This window comes from Neolamprologus brichardi, chromosome 4 (assembly GCF_056152115.1).
Source record: "Neolamprologus brichardi isolate AB-2024 chromosome 4, ASM5615211v1, whole genome shotgun sequence".
NCBI lineage: Eukaryota > Metazoa > Chordata > Actinopteri > Cichliformes > Cichlidae > Neolamprologus > Neolamprologus brichardi.
In genome coordinates this window covers 1,393,273-1,417,881 of record NC_142107.1, presented here as the reverse complement: position 1 = coordinate 1,417,881, position 24,609 = coordinate 1,393,273, and the positions used below count along the sequence as shown (strand labels likewise).

The following is a 24,609-nucleotide window of genomic DNA, read 5'->3' as shown; positions in this document are numbered from 1 at the left end:
ACAGTCTCCATTTCTGGTTTGTGTTGCACTTTTTGCAGTTTTAAAACAGCTCAGACAGTATTTCAAGACCATCCCTTGCATTCAAACTACAACCGCAGAAAAATACGTTTTTGACTATCGGTTGGGGAATACTCATTTGTCTCACTTGGGTGGTGGTTGCCGGGTGGTTGCAGACCAGTCTCTAGGTCTGTATGACACACACATAGAGAGTGGTCTGCAACCACCTGGCAACTACTGTTGTAAGCAACTTCTGGTTGCTGGCAACCAGTTGGGGAAGGCACTATGAAAATGATTGCTATAGCCCCAGCAACAGAGGCATAATTTTCCTAGTGCCTTCCCCAACTGGTTGCCAGCAACAACAAGTTGCTTTACAACTAGTGGTTGCTAGGTAGTTGCAGACCAGTCTTTACGTCTGTATGATTTTGGCCTGCTTCACTTGAGCCTATGCTGCCACTATGATCGTCACATGTCCAACATAGCAGACAAGTTAGTGTCACGTGTTTAGTGGTCACGTGTCTGCAAAACCTTGATAATACACACAGAAGGGTATCAGCTGAGCCATCAGCTTACATGAGATGGTATTATGCAGCTTGCTGGCTGAGCTTGACCCCTGGTGTACACAAACAAACGCTTTGCTTTTGGAGATTTGTAGTTATTTGCTTTTAGGCTAACCTATTCAGTATGTTTTTTTAAAGAGCAGGCCCTGACTGGCTGAGAGGTAAAAAAAGGTCAGTGGAAATGAATGCAACAGACATAACCCACTTTTCCCTGAATGCACCACTGAGATGCACCTGTATATAAAAAAGGCAGAAAACAAAGTTGTTGACCTACAACAGTCAGCCTGCATAAGGGTGTTACTCAGAGGAGAACCCATGAGGCACTTTGCAGTCAGAACTGCTTTAACTCCATGCCTTTCTCCATATTTAAAACTGATTTCAAGTTGGGTATGGGAACGTATGGTGCATTACACTCAAAAAGACTGAAAATATATGGAATATTAAGAGCTCTCAAAATAGGAGAAAACGCAGGGGAGGTCACAAAGGAGAAAAGGCATGTGATATCAGTGAGGTAATGTGCATAAAGACAGAAGCCTGAAGGGAGAGGAGAAATAAAAAGCTGATTCGGTCTATAGATTAAAGTCACACAGGTAGATGGAAGTAACTTCCTGCAGATTCGATTTTAAGAAATTCTACTTAGTGCTCCTTTGTGGATGCTCCATAACTGAAATCTCACAGGAATCCCGCAGCCTAAAACATGAATGAGCTACAACTGCTGCAGGATTTGCCCCATTACTGTACTGTACTCCCCCCCCCCCCCCCCCCCCCCCCACCTCCCCCCAACTTCCTGGTATAAATCCAAACTCAGATGTTGTGTAAATCATGCACGGATGTCCATGAGAGATTTCATCAGAAAATCATGTGTTTTAAATCTGAGGTTATTAAGATGTCATCCCGCAGTGTCTTCCGGCCTCTTGCTCCTGAATCTAACGGGTCAACAACAGGCTTTGTGACACATGCTTTACTCAATATGCTAACATGTCACCTACAGTGATTATCAGAGGACAAAGGGAGCGGAAAGAGACACACTGTGTAATGGAGTGGCTGAACCGGCATGATGGTAATGGAAGAGGAAGATTAAAAATGATTATGGCAGAAGGGCTGAGGGGGATAAGAGGTCCATTCTATAATGCAGACGATTATCCCTCTTTACTGATGCTGTTGATTATGACAGCGAAGTGCTTGGAGCGGGAGGAAAAAACAAACATGCAGAAATGTTTGCAGATTTGTATGATCTTGGTTGCACTATAATGGCTAATGAAAACAAGACCCCATTCATCAGGTCAAAGTAGTCTGCAGAGAGTAGTCTGCACATGATGTGGCACTTTGATTTTTCTGCTGCTCATCTGGGGTTATGCAACGGTGCAATCCTGCAAGGGAATACTTAGTACTTACTTATTCAATATGCTTAGGAGCACTGCATGAACCTCACTTTTAAAAAGGCTCAAAAAATAGCTAACAAAGCATTATCTAGGGACTATTTTCAGATGTGGATTCATGCACCAGCAGCAGATAAGCATGTGTGGATATGACTCAAAATAAAACACTGTTCCTATTTCTAAAGTAGCACGTCTAAGCAGCAACCACTAGAGCTAAAAAAAAATGCAGAAGAGCCGAAAAACTGCAGTCCAACCATGCTCACAGCCATGCTAATGATGCAAACAATAATGCTAAATAATTCTACCAAAAGCTCAAAAATTCCTACTGTTTAGTAAACCCACCTTATGGGCGGGTTATACGTCAGTAAAAAGCATCCTGTGCTCTCATTAGTATTTACTTCAATCACTCACTGCGAAGATGAGAAAAAAATGTATGCATGCAGCTCCACTGGAGTGAGTTTGTGCATGAACCTTAGAATGAAAGCACTGTACCAATGTGTGTATGAATGGGTGAAAGTGCTCAGCTAGAGTAGAAAACTGCTCTAAAGTACCAGTCTATTTCAGCAGCTTGAAGTTGCTGAATGTGACTGACTTTCTATCATTACTAATCACCACATAACCGCCTGTTTGCAGTCTATCAGCAAATCAAGAAGAGCATTTTGGAAAAGTGAGGGTCTGTGGGGACACAGGTTTTGGATACACTGATAACACTTCTTGTAGGATCAGTTTATTATTGGTTCTGGAATTTCAGCATGTGTGTTGATAAGAAGAAAAATATAAAAGTTAGAGCCATGTGACAGCAGTTCTTTTATACAATGTAGTATTGCTGGTCGGAGCTTATCGGAAGAAAAGGCCAGGGTTCATAAAAGTCCGAGTCTGCCGTAGCATATCACAATACATATCCATATCAAAGCTGGTGCAGCCTGTCAGCTAGCTCAGTACCAGAACTATGAGTCAAGCTTTCTCTTCTCTGTCTTCTGTTGGCTTTCCCTCTTCATTAAAAACTATTTATGCTCCTCCAGTTACAGCTTTCATCATATCCCGTGCATTGTTGATATCTTGGGGGGGGGAAAAGCCCAAACTTACAATGGCACCTGGGTGCTTTTTGTTCCTCTGTATCCCAGTGTTCCAGCAATTCAACCTCAGAGACTTTACTAACAATAGCTGCAGTTTGGGTTACATTCTGAAGGGTGGGCTTGTTGTCGGGCTAACCAGCTACTACCTTTGTCGCTCCCTCTCAAGAAGGTAATAACAGAATTTTTTGTTCCATTTCTCTCAGACTTTTACAGCCTCTGGGTGGACAGAACAGACAGCTCGCTGTTGCAAGCGACATCATGGCCGACCACGCTGCTGTTCCCACGAAGCCTCAGCGTGGCGAGCTTCTTAAATCCAACACCACCCCTGCAGCGCTACACACAGGCTATCACATGACCTCTGCACGGCAGCGTGGCAGCTCATCTTATTGCCTCAAGTGTAACCACAACCAGGTCACACAGTACAGGTTCCTCTTTCTCTTTACTTTAGCATGTGGCAACTTCATCGATTCTACCATGTACGTCATTTTGCAACACAAAGGTCTCGGCATCCAGCTGCCATGTGCTGTCATGATTTAAGTGAAATAAGTCTGAGTGTTCTGAAATAAAACTTACCCTTTTAAAAGCTTGCTGATGCTCCAAGTCTGTTTTCTTTTATTGATTAATCCCCCAAACAATCAGATCTTAATCAGTCAATCTGATGTTGAAAATGAGGTTTAACTCCAGACCCCTAGCTGATTTGATCTTTGTACTGTTAGCAAATGGCTCTAGTTTAAAATTGCATTGTACTAACAACATTATAAAGCCACAGGATCAATATTGAGTACAAGAGAGAGGACTGGCCAATAAAAATGACCAGTTTTAACTTTATGTGGAAGTCCAGTGGAAGTGACCAGGATTAGATATTTCGTACATAAAACTGATACATTTCTTTGGCTACAAAAAAAATGAAAATATCTTTCAAATAGTTTGAAAAATGAAACACTCCATCCCTGGAGTTTTTCTCTTCCCAGTATTGCTCACTGGGGGTCATCTGACTGTTGAGGTTGGAGGAGTCAGATGACCACTCCAAAACCAACTCAGTCTTTATGGTCTCCAATATTATTGTCCCTAACTTTAAAAAAATACATGTTTAAAATGTAGCTAGGGGTGTGTCTAGACTTCACCTCAGCTACAGGGACGTCAAGCATGTGTTTGTTAACAGCGCTTCTTCATCTAATATTTGTGGTGGATGTGGTGTTTACTGGCCGTGTTGCCCCCCCGAGTATAAACTTGTTCTAAATGTGAACGAATGTGCAGCAGCCGGCATCAGCGACAAAACCATACACAGAGAAAGGGCCAGACCACATATGGTCAAAAGTAAAAATAATTTTTATCTACGTAATTTCCTTCTTCAGTGTTGTATTTCCTGTCCTGCAGTACAATAATTAGGTTTAAAAAGTACTATACATCTGATTTTGCTGTCTGAGGACAACAAATGGTTTACTACTTTAGAATATCTTAAGCTCAAGCTTTATCACTTCGGACACAGTTTAAGGAAATAATGTTGCCACAAATCCATGAAAAGATTCATTCAGATGACATTTGAACATCTCGTACACATTATGACACGTGGAAAAACTCATATTTACTGATGAAGATTATTCCAGCTTCTTAACAAACTGCTCTGAAAATGTTTTTTCTTATTTATTCTTTGTTTTTGTTTTTATGATAAAATATGGAGTTATCTATCTTGTGGCTTCTCCTTTTTACCTCAGTGAATGGTCCGGCAGTGCCAAGCTGAGGTACAAAAAAAAAACACAGTCCAAGCTGTTTCACAAGCTCACCTCAGCCTCAGTGCCCTCTGGCATCACAAAACTACTTTAGCAACCAGTCGGCGTTGATGGCTCCCTTCCTTTGTGCCCTTCCTGTTCTTGGGTAATACTGGCAGAATTACCACTTCCAGAAGGAACTTACAATACGTTGCGCTTTAAACGTAACATCGTTTCTCCAGCGTGTCCTTCTTAGCGGCACAATCGTGTAATACCACAATCCCTTAAGGCTCTGAAACACTCACCAAACCAGCTTAGAAAAAAAGCAACAGTCTATGCTGATGGTTTTCTCCAGTCTTCCTGCTGTAGTTATAGTTTTGCTTGGTGTCATAGATAATTAATCCTCTGAATGTCTGCCGGGTGACTGAAGCATCAGCTGGTTTGCAGACTGGTCGGCTGAATTTAAACATGACTGGTGAAGTCATGTTGGGAGGTGCAGCCATTAGACTGGAAGACGGGGAGTCATGAATTCTAGCTGACATTTATCTGATTTTTTTCCTACTCTGGCATTTAAGGTGTTAGTATTGCTCTCTGGCACTAATTGGGACTTCGTAGCTGCACCCTGATGAGCAGTGCTACTGCTAGACACATCTATTGGCTTTATTTATGAATTCCATTACGATTTGTCCATCAATACTTCAGAAGCTGTAATGCAGCAGGAAGCTTGCCGACTGGCATGCCTGTGAGACAGACAGATTTCTGCATGCACAGTGTAATCCTGGATTGAGGCAGGAGGGGCTGGATGCTGGGGGGGAGGTGGTTATATATGTGTTTGTGAGCCTGCATGGGTGACTGAGGGCTCTAATGCTACCCTCCAAGGAGGTCAGAGACAGAGTTGAAGTCCACAGTCTCATAATCCTATTATCCATCGCAGTGGCAGCTGGACACATAATTTTGAGCGTGATGCAAGACATCACCGAGTACTACGACACATGTGCTGCCATTAGCCAACCTCATCTAGCAGCGCTTCTGCACGTGAGTATTCTCAAAGTCGTCAAATGCCATTAAAGACCGAGCCGCTTCCCCTCTCTTGGATGATCAATAAAAAAGTAATTTGGAGCCCTCGTTCCTACAACACTGAGAGAAGGAGCAGCGGCAACTCTTCTAACTTGCCTCGTACAGATAATAACTGCAGGAAACCAACAGAAATAAAGAATTCATGAGGGAGAGGCCACAGAGTGTATATAGCAGCTTCCAAGCTATGTTATCAGCTCAGTGCAGGAAGCTGGATTTACACTTCTTACAGCCATCTGATGAGAGACGGTGGGTCAGCAGATAAAGAGGCTGCAAATCGATAAATGCAGGATAGAGATGGCAGAGACGCGCTAATAGTTAAGCTATATTCTCATGATCTCGCGATCTCATTCAGAGAGAAACAGTCATTTTAGTTGTTTTCTTTAGAGTGAGACCAAATTCTTCCATCAGTGCTGCCTTAATGACATTCTGAGGAGAACTAAAAGGAAGGGGACTACGATCAAACGAGCGCAATCACCACATCGATGTGTCTTGGTCCAATCTGACAGGTCCTATCATCATTACCAACATGGCCCCTTGATCTCAATCAGCCATTGCTCACTGGCTGTGTGCCGCTGCTGCTGCTGGCCTGCCGGGATAATGACTGAGCCGTTGGTCATTGTTACGCAGGGAGAATGAATTCATCATAGTGGGCAGAAACAGCTCAATTGCAGCCCAGGCTATGAAGGAGGAATAATGGATTCAGTCAGGGGGCTTTATAAGCTTGAATGTGTCATCAACTCACCGGTCACCAGTCAGTTATCATCTCTGTGTGAAGTTTAGGAAACAAAGGGAAAACTTACTGCTCATGCTACTTACATTTTTTTAAAAACACAGTTATTGTTATGTAATTTAAAAGGGCAGTGGTCATTACTGTGACAGTAGTATATTGATGAAATCAGTGATCATGAATATTTGTGTTAATTTAGATAATAATTGAGTTCAGTAACCATCGTTCCTTTGTTCCAGCGACACACTGATGCAGCCTTATTATATTTTAAGGCTCATTTATCATTATGTTAATGTGCAATATCACTGATCACACTGCACCTCACAATGCACCTGCTCCTCAGATGGCATGTATGTGTATGTATATATATATATACATATATGTATGTATGTTTGTGTATGTATGGGTGTATCCGTACGCATGTGTATGTATAACTTGTGCATATCTTTCTTGTGTAAATGTAAATACCTGTGTTATTTTGTAGATTTACAGAGAGATGCCAAACTGTATTTCATTGTTCTTGTAACAGTGACGATAGAGCTATTCTATTCTATTCTATTCTATTCTATTCTATGTTAGGGTAGCTGAACCTGATATGCAAGACACAACAATATATGGAAAGTAAAGTGTCTGGCCTTTTGGGGTTTGATTAAAACCTAAAAGCGAACTTTCTTTTGAACTTCCTTAGAGAACCACAGGTCCCGGGTTACACAAGTGCATACTACTCCCTCCACAGAACAGCACAATTTGGCTTACAGGCACATGTAAGTCTGCCATTTGAATACCTGTGAAGCATCCAATTACTCTAAGTGAACACTCAGATGTACTTGTCATCTTTTCAGAAGTGCACCAGCATCTCACTCTTAACTTTGTCTTCTGGTTGCTCAGTTTGGTCTATTCTGTGAAGGGAGTAGGACACACCTGTGTGTGAACTGTTGTTTTCTGCATTTAGTCATTGCTTCTTTAACGGGCACGACAGTTTTCTGCTACACTAAAACAGTTAGGTGTTTATAATGATCAAATCACTGATAAATGATGAACACTTCATCATGCCACTGAAACAATGGAGTGTTTGCTACTAAAAATATGTCTCTATATACCTATGTCAATATCTGAGTAAAAGTCATAAATGATTAATGACTCCTTTGATCATCGTCAGTTACAGTCCACATCAGCATTACGTTATATTAGGTGGAAATAGTGTCTTTCTCCTAATGACCCTTAGTTTTTTAATATAAGAGGAAGTCATTTGTGCCTACGTCAGAGGAAACTGCACTCCTACTGTTACTCCAACACAGGTTGTTTTTCCCAGCATTGCAGTCATGATATAGTAATACTGGGATGAAAAATATGGTAGAAATGCAGTATAACTAAAACTTGGCAAACTCGCCAGAGTAAAATGATACTGTTTTACCACCAAACCACCGTCTTCCAGCATTAATACCACTATAAAGAATATATTATTAAAGTTATAATTAGTTTATAAAGGCAAACTACTTCTCTAATCGCAATTTTCATTTTATGCTGGTGGCAGTTTGAGTAAGGTACTTCTTCTGAAAGCACACATGACTGAAGGCAAACTTTGGCCCATATTGTCTGCTTCTGTTGATCCAGACATAGGCAGTGTGCTTTCCAGTAAACATCAAAGGAACCTTCTCCTTGAAAAAAGCCATTAAATGTCAAGGAATACTTGAGCTCTCGCTCACAACAAATGATTCAGCAGTGCTGTATAATGACTGCGATCTGACTATGTTTGGATTTCTGAGAGAAACACTTGCTGATGCCTTATAATAAAACCCAAAAAACATAACAAAAACAAAAGCTATTTGCACTTGCAGCTGAAGGTCACAGGAAAGACGGGTGTCAAATCAAACGCGCAGGTTAATGCTTGTGTACAGAAACAGGAAATGTGAGTGCTTTGTGGTTGTAATTGCACGCTGTCACACATCAATCACAAGCCTTTCTTATAGCCATTTCAGCTGTCCACATCAAGTAAAATTATTTCATACTCACAAAGAAATCTGCACATGCTCTCTGCAGTAGTTTAACTTTGTGACTGGGGTTCTTAACCGCAGAGTGCTGCTGCTTAACCTGCTCCTGGAAAGAGCTGAGCTGAAGCGTCCTTTAATTTTTAACATCCTTCTCCACGGTGTCCTGTGCTGAACTGATACTAGGGTAGCTGTGAGCCAACCACTCCGAGCTAGACCTGGGGCTCTGACACCACAGCACCCTCCATGACCCACCCCTGACTCCACCCGAGGGCAACTGCTGTGTCCCACAGAGGGAAGTCCTGCTGCTTAATTTGGCAAATCAGAACTGTAGTAAAACTGGAGTGGAAGCAGAAAGAGCAGCACTTCCCCCCCTGAAAATAATATGACTAAATGCAGATAAGCTGTTTGCAGATGTGGATTGTTTACTGGACTTGGTGCTGATTTTCTCATAGTCCGAATAGAAAGTCTTTAAAAGGCCATGCCAGGCAGCATAGCTTTAAACAAGGATCAAAAGTAAAACGATTCAGTTGATGAACAGCAACTATTTCCATCTTTGACTCTGGTTCAGCTTTTCCACTCACACGACTCCTGGATGCTATCAGCATCTGAGCTGAGATAAAGTCTTTTAATTAACTCTCTCACTAAATGTAATTAAGCTGTCTGGAACTGTGTATAATGCAAACTGTAGGCTCTAGCATTTTGGGCAGTGAGTGGGCATTTCCTGGTACACTTTTTTTTTTGGAAATGTGCCTTTTATAAATCTCAACTCTGTGGATGTATCCCAGCAAATTCATCATCAGGCATCAAAAACATTAAGGTTTGTAATATTTGTTATCACAGACGCCACACAGAGCCTGTAGTGATGGGAGTCAGCTAAAAACACACATGTGCATGCACACAGCAGCTTTCACACAGCAAGCAGGGAAAAGTTGGAAACTCACTTGTAGCTCACTGAGATTGGCCATCATGCCAGCGACAAATGAGATGACTTCTGCTACCGTTTGTCTTACTTTACAGCCCTCGGATCATTGCGGCACCAGTGGCTAAATGCAAAGAGTCCAACGTTGGAAGTCCTGTAAAAATAATAATAAGTTTAAAAAAAATAATCCGAGTAAAGGCGCAGTCTGATGTGGGGAAGGTGGGTGAATAAAATGCTAACATGGTAACGTCTGGAAAAACGATAGAGAAGCAGGTGGACAGTGGAGAGAGGGGCAGACTATCACCTCCTGGTAGCAGGACGTTAACTCTCGGACTCCGGGCTGCATCACGCAAACAGTGCGGGCTGTCCTGGAGTAGTGTGAGGGCGAGCGCTGCTGCGGGGATCCTTCTCATCGTCAGGGGAGGAAAGCCCTGTGAGGAAACCCAACACCCGCCAGGACTCACTGAAACACCCAGCTCTGCTGCCTGCAGCAATCAGAGGCCATCTTCTCCCCGAAGCGATGCGCTCCGGCTCGGCTCTGCGGGAAGCTGGGAGCCGGTTACTGTTGCTGCTGGGTAGGGAACACAAGCGCTGAAGGAATACAGAGAATATAAAAATGGGACTTCCTGCTTTGACCTTCAAAATAAAATACGCATCGGCGATAACACGCACAGTGCACTGAATGCAAAAGAAATTTGGTTCTTACAAAACTTTAGGTTAAAATAATTATGTGGAGACTTTCTATAGCTGCCACACTCACAGTGATATTTGTATAGAAACTAGAGCATACGCACAGAAGCATTTTTAAACCATTAAAACAAGCGTTTATTTATTTTTAACCAACTTACCACAGAACAGGAAGTCGTCTTAGTACATAGGGAGAATGAATAGTACACATAACAGACCAGTCACACAGGACAGACAGTACTGCATTAAACACTAATGCTGTGCTATACTGCTATTTGTGGTACAGATCTGACACCAAGTAAATAAATAGTTAACACAATAAAATACACCGTTCAGCTTACTGTGTATTTTAAAAACCTGGTATGTTTGTCTCTAAAACACTTAACCTTTCTGCTCCAGGCTATAAATAAAATAGAGGTGACAGTCAACACAAAAAGGTTCAGACATTTTTCACAGTGCGAGTTTAAGTTTTTTTTTTTTCATTTCCAAAAATAAATGTATTCAACATAATCCAGTGGGCCACATACCGAAGTTAGAGGATAGAGACAAAGTATCGATCCTACTACGCTACTATCAATCCGATACCATTACCAGCGCTGATACCAATACTATCAATATTTGGATCGATTCTCCCACTTCTATTAATCAAAGCGGCATAAACACACTAAAGATGAGATATCACCGTTTGAGCTCTTGTGAGAGCATACGTCATTTATTTCGAATTGTATGTCCCAGCAGTTAATAAATAATCCCCCCATCAAACGCTTTAATTTGGCAGCGAAGTCGTGTGGGATTTTATTTTGAAACCAACACAGCCTGGATCTGCTGTTATTGCGGATTTCTTTGGTCAGCTTGACGCAGCTGGAAAGAGGCGCAGACCGTTGCGGCAGCCGAGCGCCCTCCTGCTTTCATGTGAGACCTGTTGATCACATTTGAACGCATCACCGTGCTAACCTGGTTGTAGGAACACTAAACTTCATACAGTCAGTGTGTGACTGTATGAAGTTTGGATCTGTTGAATTTGTGCACTGCAGCTTACTGTGTAGGTCTGAGTTAAAATAAACTGATGATGTCTCTTCTTCTTATAAAATCAGTGTAATGGCCCTTTAAGCTGCTATAAAGGAACTATCAGTTCATTTATGTTTATTTATGTATTACCAGTGCATTGCATTCCTTCTCTTCTACAGGATCAAACAGCTCCTGGTGCCATTGCCAAGTCATGCCAGAGGGGAAGACTGGGCTGCTTACCCTGAACACTACAGCTGTAGATGAATGATGAATTGCGAATTTGATGTCACTGCAGCAACAATATGGCCACTGTGCAGCCAAATCTCCTCACTCAACACAGAAGGAAGAAAAACTTTGAACCTCTTTCTTATTCATGCATTACATTATTATGAATGAACCACAATGCACATTTTGTGAGTGAACATTTTTAATCAGGTACCCAAAGAGTGCAGTTTTGTATATATGCCGCTTTTTATTTAGGACCGACTCTAAGCCTTTAACCAGGCCAGCGTGGTTTTTTATTATTTATGCTGTTCTGTGTGTTTTTCTGCCATGTCAAGCTATGCTGTCAGCTCTCAGAGAATAATGTGACCTCTGACCCTGCATGCTAAACGATGTTGAACTAGAAAAATTGTAGAGGGTGAAGGCAACAGGGATCCTTGTGGTAATCGTCACTCGTGGATCATTATGTCCATATTGTCCTCTGTATCTCACTATATTGTCACATACCTGACACAGACGTTGTTAAGGTTAGTTGATGTGTGAGCCACCACAGCTTATGTTACACACTGTAGCTCATGTTGTGAGGTAGACTTGCTGAATTCAAACCTCGACCTGTTGTTCCAAAGATGCCACTACACCATCCAGCTATGTGTGACATGGTTACTCATTGTGTCATTTCGTATACTTTCAGAAACCGCTTATGTCATATTAACGGCAGGCATCCTAGAAAAGAGATCACTCCCATCAGGATGCGAAATGGGTCCAAACTATACCAGGAAAAAAAAGTCCTATTAAAAAGATAGCAAATATAGTTATTTCTGTTTAGAAGTTAATGAGGTCGTACTGTATGTATTTATTGATATGTTAATCTGCAAACTTACTGAACTTTAGATATGTAGTGAAAAAAGTGTGATTTTGCATCTGAAATGTAGCTGAGTAGAGGCAACATTTAAAATAGAATGGAAACAACTTTAAAGAACTACAAACTATAAAAGGGTTTGATGACACAGCGGGTTAACTCACCTCGGTCTAACAAACCCAACAGACGGCTGAGGGAGACATACAGGGGGAGTGCAGACTGTATACACCCACACTGTCTTTGTGGATGGATTATGGCTGAGCTCAGAGTGCAGGAGTAGAAATGGATTTTATTTGTGATACAGATTTCTGTATGAACAGACAACTGGTGATATTTGGACCTGGGATTTTTATGAAAAACAATATTTTCCACTAAGCAGTGCTATCATATGTGTAATATGTGCCATCTACAGTGTACACACAGTCTTCAGGTACTGGGTTGGACTCCCTTTTGTTTTCAGAAACACTTCAATACTTCACAGCACAGATTTGTCTGTTGCACTTGATGTTTCACCTCATCCCAAAGATGCTCCATTGGATTGAGATCTGGTGGCCAGTTTATGGCGATTTTAGCTTCGTTACACTGTGGTCATAAGAGATGGGCATGGTCAAAAACAATACTCATTTAGGCTGCAGTGTTTAAACAACGCTTAAATGAAGAAAGCAGCTGGTGAGTGTACATTGAGTTAACCCCTCATTGGTTACCGTAACCCCGAGCAAAGGTCCTCTTCTCTTCTGTATGAAAATAATCAGTCTCTGTGTTTTTGAGTAGCTGCTTCTCATTTACATCTCTTTTTAAATTGTTTTTCAAATGACATGAATTTTAAAACAAGACTATAACCAATTGTTTTAAAGCAGTTTTATTTAATATTGAAAGCATAAAAGTTTTGACATTTTATACTTTAAAATGATCTGGAACACTGGCACAACAAAGAAAGCTTCTCCAGTACTAAAGAAGAGGATGACGATCACTCGCACACTGAATATCAAAATACTGAGAATGTAAACAGCAATTTTGTATAGATTCATATGAAATTCAATAGCAAAGGTACACAAAAATATCAGTGTAAAGTGGCTTGAGGCGGAGTAGACTGTACTTTGACAATAAAGGTGCACATATAAGTCTACTCTAATCACACATGCACTAGTTACGCTTGCTCGTATGTTGATCTTTTCAGAAAAAACAAACTCTTAATGATATGATAGAAAGCAGCATACAACAGCAGAGGCCACACAACACATGCATAGTCCAGCTGTAGTACAAATATTTTTGGAAAACTATATTCTGTATGCACTTTGAAATATAATCTGCTTTTTACAATATTCATTTAGGAGACTTCAGACTCATATAAACGGGCACTTTGCTTACAGTAGCAGTAGATAAAGGAAAAGCCCATTAGCTATAATGATGTCACTGCAAGAGATTCACAGGCTGTGTAAGTGGAAGAATGGGTCAGTGTGTCACATGTGCTGCCAACAGGTGGCGGTGTTTCTTCACTTCGATCATCCCAGACAGACATCACCTACCTTGTGCAGACACAAAGAGAAACACAGGTGCTTTTTTTTCTTCACTCAACACATTTAAATATCAGACAGGCTGCCATGTTCTCATTACCTGACTGATACAAATAAACACCTCTTTTAAAAAATATGATAACAAAGGGAAACATATAGAAACTCTTCACAGACTATATTAATATACTTAATAAAAGAAATATAGAGGTTGGTACTTGGGCTGCCCTCCACCCTCCACCCCCCACAGCCTCAGAGTGGGTGCATTGTCTCATCCCCGCATCTCCTCTTCTTCTCCCCCCACCATGATGTCATCTGTAACCTCGGAGACTCCCTGAACACTGGGCGACCCAGGAAATGAGGTTATAACTTCGGAATGTGTGAGGGAGGACAACTCTCCCCCCTGCCAACCAGCCCTGCACCCTTGTACGCCTTCCCTCACCCCTCACAGCAGAACAAGGAGCGCCCTTCTTCTCCTTAACGCCTCCCTCTTCCTCCGTGACTGACAGCTCTATTAAGTCCATGAAAACCTGCTTGTCCAGTATAGTCACAGTAACACTCAGCAGAGACTGGTGTTTGTAGGGGGACACAATACACCGATTTAGGTATTTCACTATGGGGATTTGGGGGGGATGTAAAAGCCCAGAAAAAATAATCATCTATCAACAGTACTGGCTATGTAACACAACACTACTTACCTGTATAAATACTTTGGCAAAGACCATAACAGCGAATAAACAACGGTAGAAAACCAGTGCAATTTGTCATAGCTCAGTCTCTCGTTTGAGAGCGCGACCAGTGTTTGGTCTAGATACAAAAGAGACAACAACGTGGAGCGCTGCACCCACACGACACAAGAGACAACAGGGCTGCTAAAGTAGATCCAGCGCATTTCAGAGTAAGACAGCTGAGGACAGATGTTAAGTGCTTCTGGTAAGGAGAACATGCTCTAATATGAGGCGACGGTATGACAGAATGCATGTCTGGGTTACAGTAATCAATTACATGGGGTCATCTACAGTGAATATGTTCTACTACAAGTAATCTGTTGAAGACCAGGTTGGTATGGTCTTATGGTTAAATCAAGTATCCGGCTTATCCGTAAAATTCTCGTATGGCTTCAGTAACGATGGCACATTAAAATAAGCAGATCAGATCTGTGAGAGGAGTTCAGTCGTATGATGCACGCTGCTCATGAATAACAGCGTGAGATTTTGGCACAGCATTAGATGAGTAGATCAATATCACCCTTTTGGCTCTGGTGTGTGGCTGTATGTAGAAAATGCTTCCTGCAGCTCTCCTATTTGTGTTCCAAGCCCCTCCCATCGGTGAACCTCATCACATGAACTCAGAGCCTCCAGAAATCCACACCAAATCCTGGTGTCAGCAGTTCACCACACAGGAGGGGACCGTTTAACCCCATCAAATAAAAGGTCAGTTGTCGTCTTTGTGCTTTGCTTCCATACAGATTTATTTGTGAGCTTATTTGGATACATTTCCCTCCATCTTTGCCAGTAGATTTCAATTTCTTAGAATAACTGTGGCTCGACTGAGCAGAACAGCAGTGAGAGTCGTATCAATCTTCTCACCTAACCCTGTGCCAAAAACTAAAAACAGATATTCGTAAATATGTGAAACTGTTCCTCGCACCGATTTATTGATGTGCTTCTCCGCCTCCCTTGTTCAGTGATGGGTCTCCACCTCGACCACAGTCCAGTCACTGATTGGGGAGCTGCCCTGGCTGTCTGGGGAGTAGCTGCTGACAGATGTGACTGTAGCGGTAGGAGGGCTGAACTGGGGAAACAAACTGGGCCACATGCTGCTCTCCAGGGGGCTTAGGGTGCCCCCAGACCCCACAGGGAGGAGGAGGAGCGGAGGGCAGTCTGTATCACCAGACAGCACCATGGTCTGGTTGATGAGCTGCTGGACCATGTCCACCTTCTTATTCCATTCCAGTTCCTGCGGGGGCACCGGGCGCAGGTGCTGCTGCCGGTGGGGGGACCGCCCCCTCCTTCTCACCTCCCCTCTGGCTTCGTCCTCCTCGTCGCTGGTTTCCATGGCTTCGTAGATGGTGCAGAGCCCCGAGGAAGGGGAGAGCATCACTCCGGTCGGGCTCCTCCTGAGCTGCTGTTGCTGCTGGATCTGTTTCTGCTGCATACGGTACTGCTGCTCCAGCTCCAGCTGCCACTGCAGGACCTGCCTGCGGTGGCGGTGCTCCTGCTGTTGCTGCTGCAGCTGCAGCTGGAGGAGCTCCCTGCGCTGCTTCTCCAGCTGCTTCTGTTGCTCCAGCCTCAGATGCTCTTCCTCCAGCCACTGCCTCTTCTGCCTCTCCTGCGCCTGGCGCTGCTGCATCTCCCTCAGCTTTTCCTGGTGTTGCTCCAACCTCTTCAGCTGTTCTCCGCCAGCGTGACCGTCAGCAGCAGCACCGGTCAGAGATGGAGGGGGAGCAATTTTGGCAAAATGGGCAGCAAGAGTCGGATCAATGGGCCTCCTGTTGCCCGGGACCATTGCCAAGTAGTGACCATTCGCTATGGGAGCTGCAGCAGTGTGGTTCTGGTTCTGGTTGTCTTCCTGTGAGTGTTTTTGCCATCTGTGAGCTTCGTCCACTTCATATCTCTTCCAATCTCCTGTGGGACAGTCAAGATCACTTGGTGCATCCGTTATAGATGCATGCATCAAACAGAACGGGTAGTACAACAAGGGGCCAGGAAGGAGGAGAGATCTGACACAAATGCAAAAAGGTGTAACAAAAAAAAGGAACAAAAAACAAGGGAAGGGGCTTCCAAAATAAAAGCGATAGAGGAATGCTGAACACCGCAGCTACAAACCGGTACAATGAAACACATCACACAACACTCAGTGCAACATGTTTCCTCTAATGCCACACCTTTGTTTCATATAGGACCACTCGGTTGAGTAGTCTGCACCAAAATCCCAGTCTCACATTTGAGGTGTCATTCTCAGGAACATGATGTCTGTCATGCAGGACAGTGGTCATATATGTGATTCACAGTAGAGTACAGACAACGGGCACATGGGATAGAACTGATAAAAAATATAATCACAAGAAGTTGATCATATCAAGATAATGTGTGGTTTTAATCATGTGGAAAAGTAACTTCAGTGTATGGTAGAGGAAACGGTATAATCACTGAAGTATAATCACCAAGTCAGGGAAGCACAAACCTGAATCAAGTCGTTCATGGTCTCATGAATGTAAATTTAGTGTTTAGGAAATGACAAAAGCTGGTATTTTAGAGACATCTAAGCTACAGCTGTGTCAGTGTGTGTGTGTTGTGGGGTATGTTCCGGTCAGGGTTTCAATGAAGAGCACGAGGCCAGACCAGAGAGGAGATGGTACTATTTATAGCTGCATATGTAGCGAACGAGGATGCAGATTCACCTCATGCCCTTCTGCGCATCTGATTGGCTAAACTCAAACTGGACCTGCATTTTAAGCAGCACGAGTCATCCAACTGTTTTATACCTGCAAGCTGCTTTGCAGCCCACCTCCATTCCACTTCCCCAATTTATGTCACTGCTAACTTAATGTCATGTTCATCATAAGTGGTGGTTTTTCTGGAGGTGGGGGGCTTCTTGACATGTATGTAAATAAAGAGCAGAGACGCCCCCCCTTGTGCATTACTGCAGGAGGGAGAATAATCAGAAATGCTGCTAAATGTGTTCTGTACAGTTTTTGAGCACTGGTAGCCCGATGAATTCATGCCTGCGCCCCTTTATCTTTGTGAAACAATGGGTACAATCTGCTACTACAGCTGTGACAACTGACGGTGGCAACGTGACAAGAAGTGTAGCAATGTGCTTGTGCAAAGACGAGGAGGAAGAGGAACTTTAAGCGATCTTCTTAAATGCTTGTTTGTAGTGTAGGAGTCCCATTAAGCTGACCTTCTTCTGATTGGCTGCTGCTTTTCGGTGGGGCTTCTGTGCCAAGTCAGAGCTGTAAGCCTGACGTGAACATATTAAGGTCATATTAAGGAAAAGTATCATAATAGATCCATTTAAATGTTTTTGAGGCCTCACAGTGTCTCTCACAGAACATCTTTGTTTGTTTACAAGAACCTTAAGCGAGCACTGCCTGTCAGAGAGAGAGTGCTCTGAACAGTGTGTTGGCGGATCTGAAAAGTTGACAAAGGTTTAAGCGTGCTGAAGATCTTGGATCGCCTTTTTACTTTGACCAAAATTCCATCTAGACACAACACCATTGAACAACGGCCACATCACTTCCTGTTTAACAGCAGTTCCCATGGCGAAGAATAAGAGACGCCACTTGGGAAATACTGTTGCATAAACACACACACACACACACACACAAACACAAGGAGACAAATTCAGACATGCTCGGATCCATAGGGAAAAAAGGAAACAGGAACAAAAATGCCTTGCAATGATGTTTTAATGGAATTTTGAAAGATAAGCTAATGTGAACCATTCATTTCTGAACATCATGTCTAGTGTAGAATTGTTGCAAATTTCCAGGTAGTACAGAGTCTTTGTTAATTAAACATGCAATATACTGTTGAAATAGTAAACCAAACGCCCACTATGAAAAGGTTTCAGAGAGTGTAAAGCTGTGATGTGGAGATTATGTAGCGTCTCATCACGAATAAAAAGGCTAGCCGTTAGTCTCTTCTTGGAACACAAATGATCTGCTAACTGAGGCTCGAAGCTTGAAGCCACTTAACCAAACGCTTGAAACACATACTGTACGTGACTGCACGTTATATACCTTAACAACCTATGCAAAGAGCAGTAGAACCTCTTGAAGCACACATTAAAAAGCGTCGCCAACTGCAATCTATTGATCGCCCCCCCGCGCACACACCTACTTCAACTAATCCGTAACGGCAAAATAAAACCTGCTGTGTTAATATCTAGCCTTTATTTTGATAGCTAAAAGTCTTGAAAGGAGAAGACAAACAAATAAAAAAAAAAAGCGACTATCGCTATGGTGCTGTTGAACATGGAGTGTGTGTACACAGGGAAGGGGAGGACCAGGTTTTAACAGAAACCAAACCAAAACAAAAAAACCCAAAAAATAAGCAAATACAAAACAACAACAAAAAATCATTGACATTTGATTGGTAAAAACAGTAGGATAAATACACAATGAGTCCATATTATTCCGTCTGTGTGTTGTCTTTTTTTTTCCTTTTCCTTTTTTCGGTTTAAAAGCTCAGTCACATTGGACCAATCAGTCAATACCCCATCAGGGGCTACAGAATAAGCAGGGTTACTTAAAAAGAACATCCTACTAGAAAAATGGAGTTAAGCCATACACTCATAACCGTGACCATAACAGTATGAAAGAGGGAGGCTTCATTTAAAAATTGCTACAGTCATTTTTTTTCCTTCTCCTTTGTTCATTTTTTTAAAATCTTTTTTCCTACAATCTTGCTCTCCTTTTTTTTCTTCTTCTAACCATCTAACCCAATTGGAGAGAAAACAAAAGAAGAAAACAGGTAAAAGGGGGAGGGTTGCAGGGAAAAGGTGCATTCCGGGGGGTAACAGGAGGGACTTATACGTTACCTGCCAGAAAACTATCAGTCTTATCAGATATGGTAGAGTAGTAGGACGCCTGGTTGTCGCCAGTGTCTCCAGATTCCTCGGCCTCGACTGGATCGATGTCCTCCAGCTGGTCTGCTGCAATCTTCCCTCCCAGCATGTAGTGGTGGTCATCTAGACTGGGATGGTTGTCCTCCGGGTGACCCAAAGGCATCAGGTCCACAGATCTGCCCAGCAGGTCCTCTGCAAGGGCGGAGGTGGCAGCCGATGGCAGCGTCAGCTCCTTGATGAGGGAGGGGTCTTTGGCCTCCTCTGGCAGCTGCTCCTCGTTCTCCAAGGAGAAGATTCCAGGGCTCTTCCCGCAGCTCTCAGCCATGGAGTGGGCGTTGGAGTTGGATGTGGTGCAGTCGAAGCCGTAAGACGCTACAGAATTGGCTGACTGAGGGGTGGCCCCACCCCCATCCTCCTCACCCTCCCCAGCTGGTGTGTCCCCAGCCTCTTCGTCCTCCTCGAGAGCGGGCAGGCTACACGTCTGAGGAGGACTCTCAAACCCGGCACTTTCATCTACCATCATGGGTGCTTCAGGGTCATTTATTTGCATCTCCCCTTCTGTATCGCTGGCCTCGTCTCCCGAGGAGGAAGGGGAAGAAGGGGCGGATGCAGGAGCAGTTGGGGGTCCAGTGCCCAGGACCTCGTCGGCGGGGAGCGTCTCGGCTTCCTCCTCTTCCCCGTCGCCTTTTTCTAAGTGAATACCGAGATCCTGCTCCATGTCAGGCTGAACCGAAGCGGGCACTGGGGTCTGCTGCTTGTCAGAGCGGGACTCTACTCCAGAGCTGCTGTCATAGTCACGGAGTTCCTCTGGTGTGCTTGTCTCGCTGCTGCTCTGGGCTGCCAGAGCCGTGCCGCTTAGAGTGCTGGACTGGGACATGCCTACAGGTGGGGCAGCAAGTAGGGTGGGAGCCTCTGCAGGAACTGAGCCCTTTGTCTCCTCATATGATGACTGATGAAGGTTGGTTTCTTGCTCCATCTCAGGAGCAAAGGATGGGGCGCTGACGTCCAAACATGCCTGGGCAGGAGACTGGGTGGGCGCTTCAGACTCAGCAGCACCGTGGTCGGACACGGGGCTGGGGGAGGAGACGGAGAGCAGTGAGGCTGGCTGAGCCCAGGTATCACAGAAGGGGTTGGTCTGGCCCCAGGAGGATGCCGGGATGGAGGGCGGAGGACCCGATTGATTGAGGTTATCTAAATGTGCCTCCTCATTAAAGTCATCCTCATTCTCACAGCTCTCCATCACTCCTTCACTGCGCATTTCCACGTCTTCATCCTCTTCCTCATCTTGCCCTTGCTCCTGGAAAACTTTATGGTGTTCGTCTACCCTCTCAGAGCTCAAATCCATATCGTCCACCCGCTCATCCTCATCATCCTCGTCCTCTTCTTCATTGGCTAGGGTTTCCACATTGGGAGAACCCATGAGGTTACCATCTCCTTCAGAACCACGGAGGCTAGTGTCAACCAGGGCATCTGAACTCTGGGTGCCCTCCAGAATTGCGGTATGCTGGGTGCTACTAAGGTCTGAGACCCCCTGCTGTCGGCTGCTGGTGCAGCTGCTCACATCCTCGGAGTCCATCCCAGACAGCAAGTCGTCACCGTGCCACCCTGTTGAACCTCCAAAGGCAGAGGAGCGCACTTGGAAGTCGTCAGAGGGCTGAGACGTGCTCATGTCAGTGATCAAAGACGAAGGCTGATAGCCCAGTCTCCTTTGTTCCTCATCTTCATCATCATCATCCTCATCATCATCCTCGTTGATTTCCTCATCAGCCTTTTCCACGGCCTCCTCCTTTTCATGAGGAGAGATCAGGCCTCTGGGGCTGAAATTATCCAGAGGGGAGGCACCCAATAAGTGAGGTTGCACTGTGTTATTAAAGGCCTCGGGAGCTGCGGGGGTATGCATAAACAAATTTTCCTTCTCTTCTTCTTCCTGCTCTTCGTCCTCTTCCTCCTCTTGTGTCTCCTGAGCCTCAAACTGCTGGCACTGTTCCTCTTCTCTCTGGAAGTTCATCATACTGCTTGGGCTTTGGTTTATGTTCCAGGGATCAGAGTGGACATGGGTGCCCAGGAGAGAGTAGGCATTCTGTTGGTCTCTGACAGGAGAAGCAGGGCCTTGTGGGGAACAAGGAGGAGACATGACGGTAGTACCCAGGGAGTCGTTGGCAGGCTCCTCAAATTTGAAAGGATCTATCTGTGCAGGGAGCTGAACACCACACACTGCTTCATGGACCAGTTCTGCCTCCTCTGCTGGTGGGTCAGACAGGAGATCTACAGATGCCTCGGGGAATGGTTCTTCTTCTTGATGTGAAATTAGTTCTTGTACAGGTTCTGGAGTAGGTTCCCTAGCAGGTTCTGGTGTAGGTTCTCTTACAGGTTCTGGTGTGGGTTCTCTTGCAGGTTCTGGTGTAGGTTCCCTGACAGGCTCTGGTGTGGGTTCTCTTACAGATACTGGTGTGGGTTCCCTGACAGGCTCTGGTGTGGGTTCTCTTACAGATACTGGTGTGGGTTCCCTGACAGGCTCTGCTGTGGGTTCTCTTGCAGGTTCTGGTGTAGGTTCCCTGGCGGGTTCTGGTGTGGATTCCCGTGCGGGTTCTAGTTTTGGTTCACAAACTGATTCAGCCACTGGTGCACAGACTAGTTCTGGTTCTGGTGTGAGCTCTGCTGATTTTTCTTCAGGAGTTGCAATGGATGGCTCCACAGCTACTTCTGCAGGAGGCTCTGGTTGTTCTGGCACAGCAATAACAGCTGCTGTGGCAGCAATCGCTGCTGCAGCAGCTACAGCTGCGGCAACTTCCTTTTCAGGTTCAGCGGCTGTGGCAGCTTTAGGGGCGCGTTTAACAGGAGTTGGTGTGCTGCTTCCCACAGTTTTCTTGGGGCTGGAGGTCTTGGTTTTGGAGCCAGGAGTCTTAGCTGGTGTAGGCTTGCTCTCTTGTGTTTTGGGGCGGTTAGGTGTTTTGGTGTCTGCTGGCTTGTTAGTAGCAGGCTTTTTGGCAGTGACCTCTGATTTTGAAGCGGACTTGGAAGTCTCGGATTTTGCTGACTTCGTTGTAGAAGAAGGGCGAGTAAGGGGGGAGTCTGCAGGCTTTTTGGCTGCTGGCGTGGATGGTTTGGTGACATCTAGAAAAAACGCACAAAAGCACACAAGGGGTGGTTTAACAATGTGATATTGTAGAAAATTAAAATACATCATTGATGATTAAACCCACAGTGTAATGTTTAACACATTTGCATAATGTACAGTCAAGACCCAGAAGAAAAAACCTTAGAAGGGTTGTGTCAGGAAGAATATCCCCAATAAAAATCTGCTAAATCAAACATGTGGATCCATCTGCTATGGCAACCCCTTGTAAACAGGAGGAAGACAAACAACGTTTTATTGATCCCTTCAAAGTCACCACTGTGTTTTCTGTAGTTAACACTGTAATCAGGCCAAATATATGGAATATAAAATTGAAATTAATTAATTTATTCATTTATTTTGAGATCTCAGAACCATAAAACACATATCAGTATTACACATAATTATAACATACTAGAGCGGGCAGACATAAACACATTTTATGTTTTAATGTTTTATTTTTACATCCATCTGAGGAAATGATGTGATCACTTTACTTTGGACAACCCTTCACTGCTGTTTTTAAAGTTCAGCCACTGCTCACCAGCCTGTTTTGTCACAGGAGGGCAGACTGTACGGGTTGCTGTGACGGGTATCAGTGTCTCTGATCCTGTTTCAAAGTCAGAATTCAATGTCTTGTTTTGCTCTAGAGTTCTGCTGGAGGGCCACTCTAACCAGACTGGTGCTGCTTGGAGTCTGTCCACAGGATGAGGAATATTTTGCAGTGGCCGCTCCATTGCTGATAATTACACCGTCTTTACGGTACAATTTACTTATTTATTTAAGACTAAGAAGTGTGACGCCTTTCATGCGCATGCATATGCATGTAGTTAAAATGTACTCCTACAGTACTTTTCTATCTCCACTCCATGATATGTTAACGGATCTCCTACCACTCTTACACCGATGACACCCAGCTGTACCTTCGATTTAAAACCTGGTGATCAAACTTGTGGATGCCTAAAGAGCCAGTCACAATGTCATGTATTTGACCCAAAACATGAATGAAGTCTTAATATTCAGCTCTGCTACTGCTCCAAAACCTCTTTGTCTTTGGTTTAAAAGGCACAGATGCCAGTGGTGGGCTGACAGCTGATGCTAACAGTAGTTTTATTGTTCATTTTCTCTTTGTGGTTATTTATTCTCCCTTTTGTCCCAGTAACACAGACAAAAACCTTTAACACACCATCCCTGAATAAACACTCATTCAGAAGTCCATTTTCCCAGCGCACAACAGGGAAACACAGGTGTTACTAATGACATTAATTAACGTTCATCTGTATTTAGTGCAGAGCTTTTATCAAAACGATTATTCACACCTGTGTTTACCTACTAGTGCATGGAAAACGTTTGTCGGAAACATCATCTCGACTCTTGTTTTGTTACAGGTAGTCCTATTTCCTCTGCAGCTGGTGCAAAATGCGATGAGCAGGCTTCTGTACGGACTAGCACGCCATCACAACTTTTCCAGATCTGCTTTTTCATTCATTTATTTATTTATTTTCAATCAAGGGGTGTCTGTTGTTAGCCCGAAACTATGGAAGTACCCGTCATCCAGAGCTCTATTCATCACTGGCATCTTAAAAACATCTCTTTTTCTTTAATGTGTTAGTAGTCATAATACTTGCTATCAATTGCTATTAATTGCAATCAAATGCTATTGTGTTTCTTTTCTCATTTCTTTTCCTTACCTTTTTTCACAGGGGTTGTGGTTTTGGATGTTTGAGATGGAGGTTTGCCACCAGAGGGGGTAGTGGAGGTTGGTTTGGGGGTAGCCGGCTTGGCGGTGGCAGAGGGAGTTTTAGGAGTGGCAGGTTTGGTTGTAGCAGGGGAGCTCTTGGCGTTGCTGCTAGTAGGTGGCCGAGATGAGCCCGTAGCAGGACGAGGGGATGAAGTTGTGCCGGTTGTAGGCCTGAAGAGACATAACAGAGAAGAAGGGTTAGCAAATACTAAGCTGCACTACACAATATGTCCAAATCACGAATGAGACCGACAGTGAAATGAGTTTAACAGACAGTGAATCCCCTGGTTACAGAACTCAGGGAATGGAGATTAACTGAAAGTGACTCAAGCATTTGAGTTTTTAAAGTCACCCACATCTTGGGGCAAACATCAAGTCTCACCCTGACTGTGTGTTGCTCAACCCTGTGCTCAGAGTGCTTCAGAACGGCTCTGACAGCGAGCAAGAGCATGACATG

At 44.0% G+C, this 24,609-nt stretch overlaps 2 protein-coding genes across 2 annotated transcripts in view; both read right to left on the bottom strand.

Moving 5' to 3' along the window:
* pkn1b (protein kinase N1b) overlaps window positions 1–10,010 on the bottom strand; it is a 42,438-nt gene extending 32,428 nt beyond the window's left edge. The window contains exons 1-2 of the mRNA XM_006805065.3: window positions 9,740–10,010; window positions 9,458–9,589 (exon numbers count right to left, since the gene is read on the bottom strand). Of these exons, the coding sequence (XP_006805128.1) occupies window positions 9,458–9,484 (27 nt within the window). The 5' untranslated portion in view covers window positions 9,485–9,589; window positions 9,740–10,010. The remainder of the gene's footprint in view (window positions 1–9,457; window positions 9,590–9,739) is intronic.
* A 5,288-nt stretch (window positions 10,011–15,298) lies between these two features.
* Window positions 15,299–24,609, bottom strand: part of prr36b (proline rich 36b) — a 36,642-nt gene continuing 27,331 nt past the window's right edge. The window contains exons 4-6 of the mRNA XM_006805063.3: window positions 24,103–24,323; window positions 19,270–22,410; window positions 15,299–16,349 (exon numbers count right to left, since the gene is read on the bottom strand). Coding sequence (XP_006805126.3) covers window positions 15,406–16,349; window positions 19,270–22,410; window positions 24,103–24,323 — 4,306 coding nt within the window. The 3' untranslated portion in view covers window positions 15,299–15,405. The remainder of the gene's footprint in view (window positions 16,350–19,269; window positions 22,411–24,102; window positions 24,324–24,609) is intronic.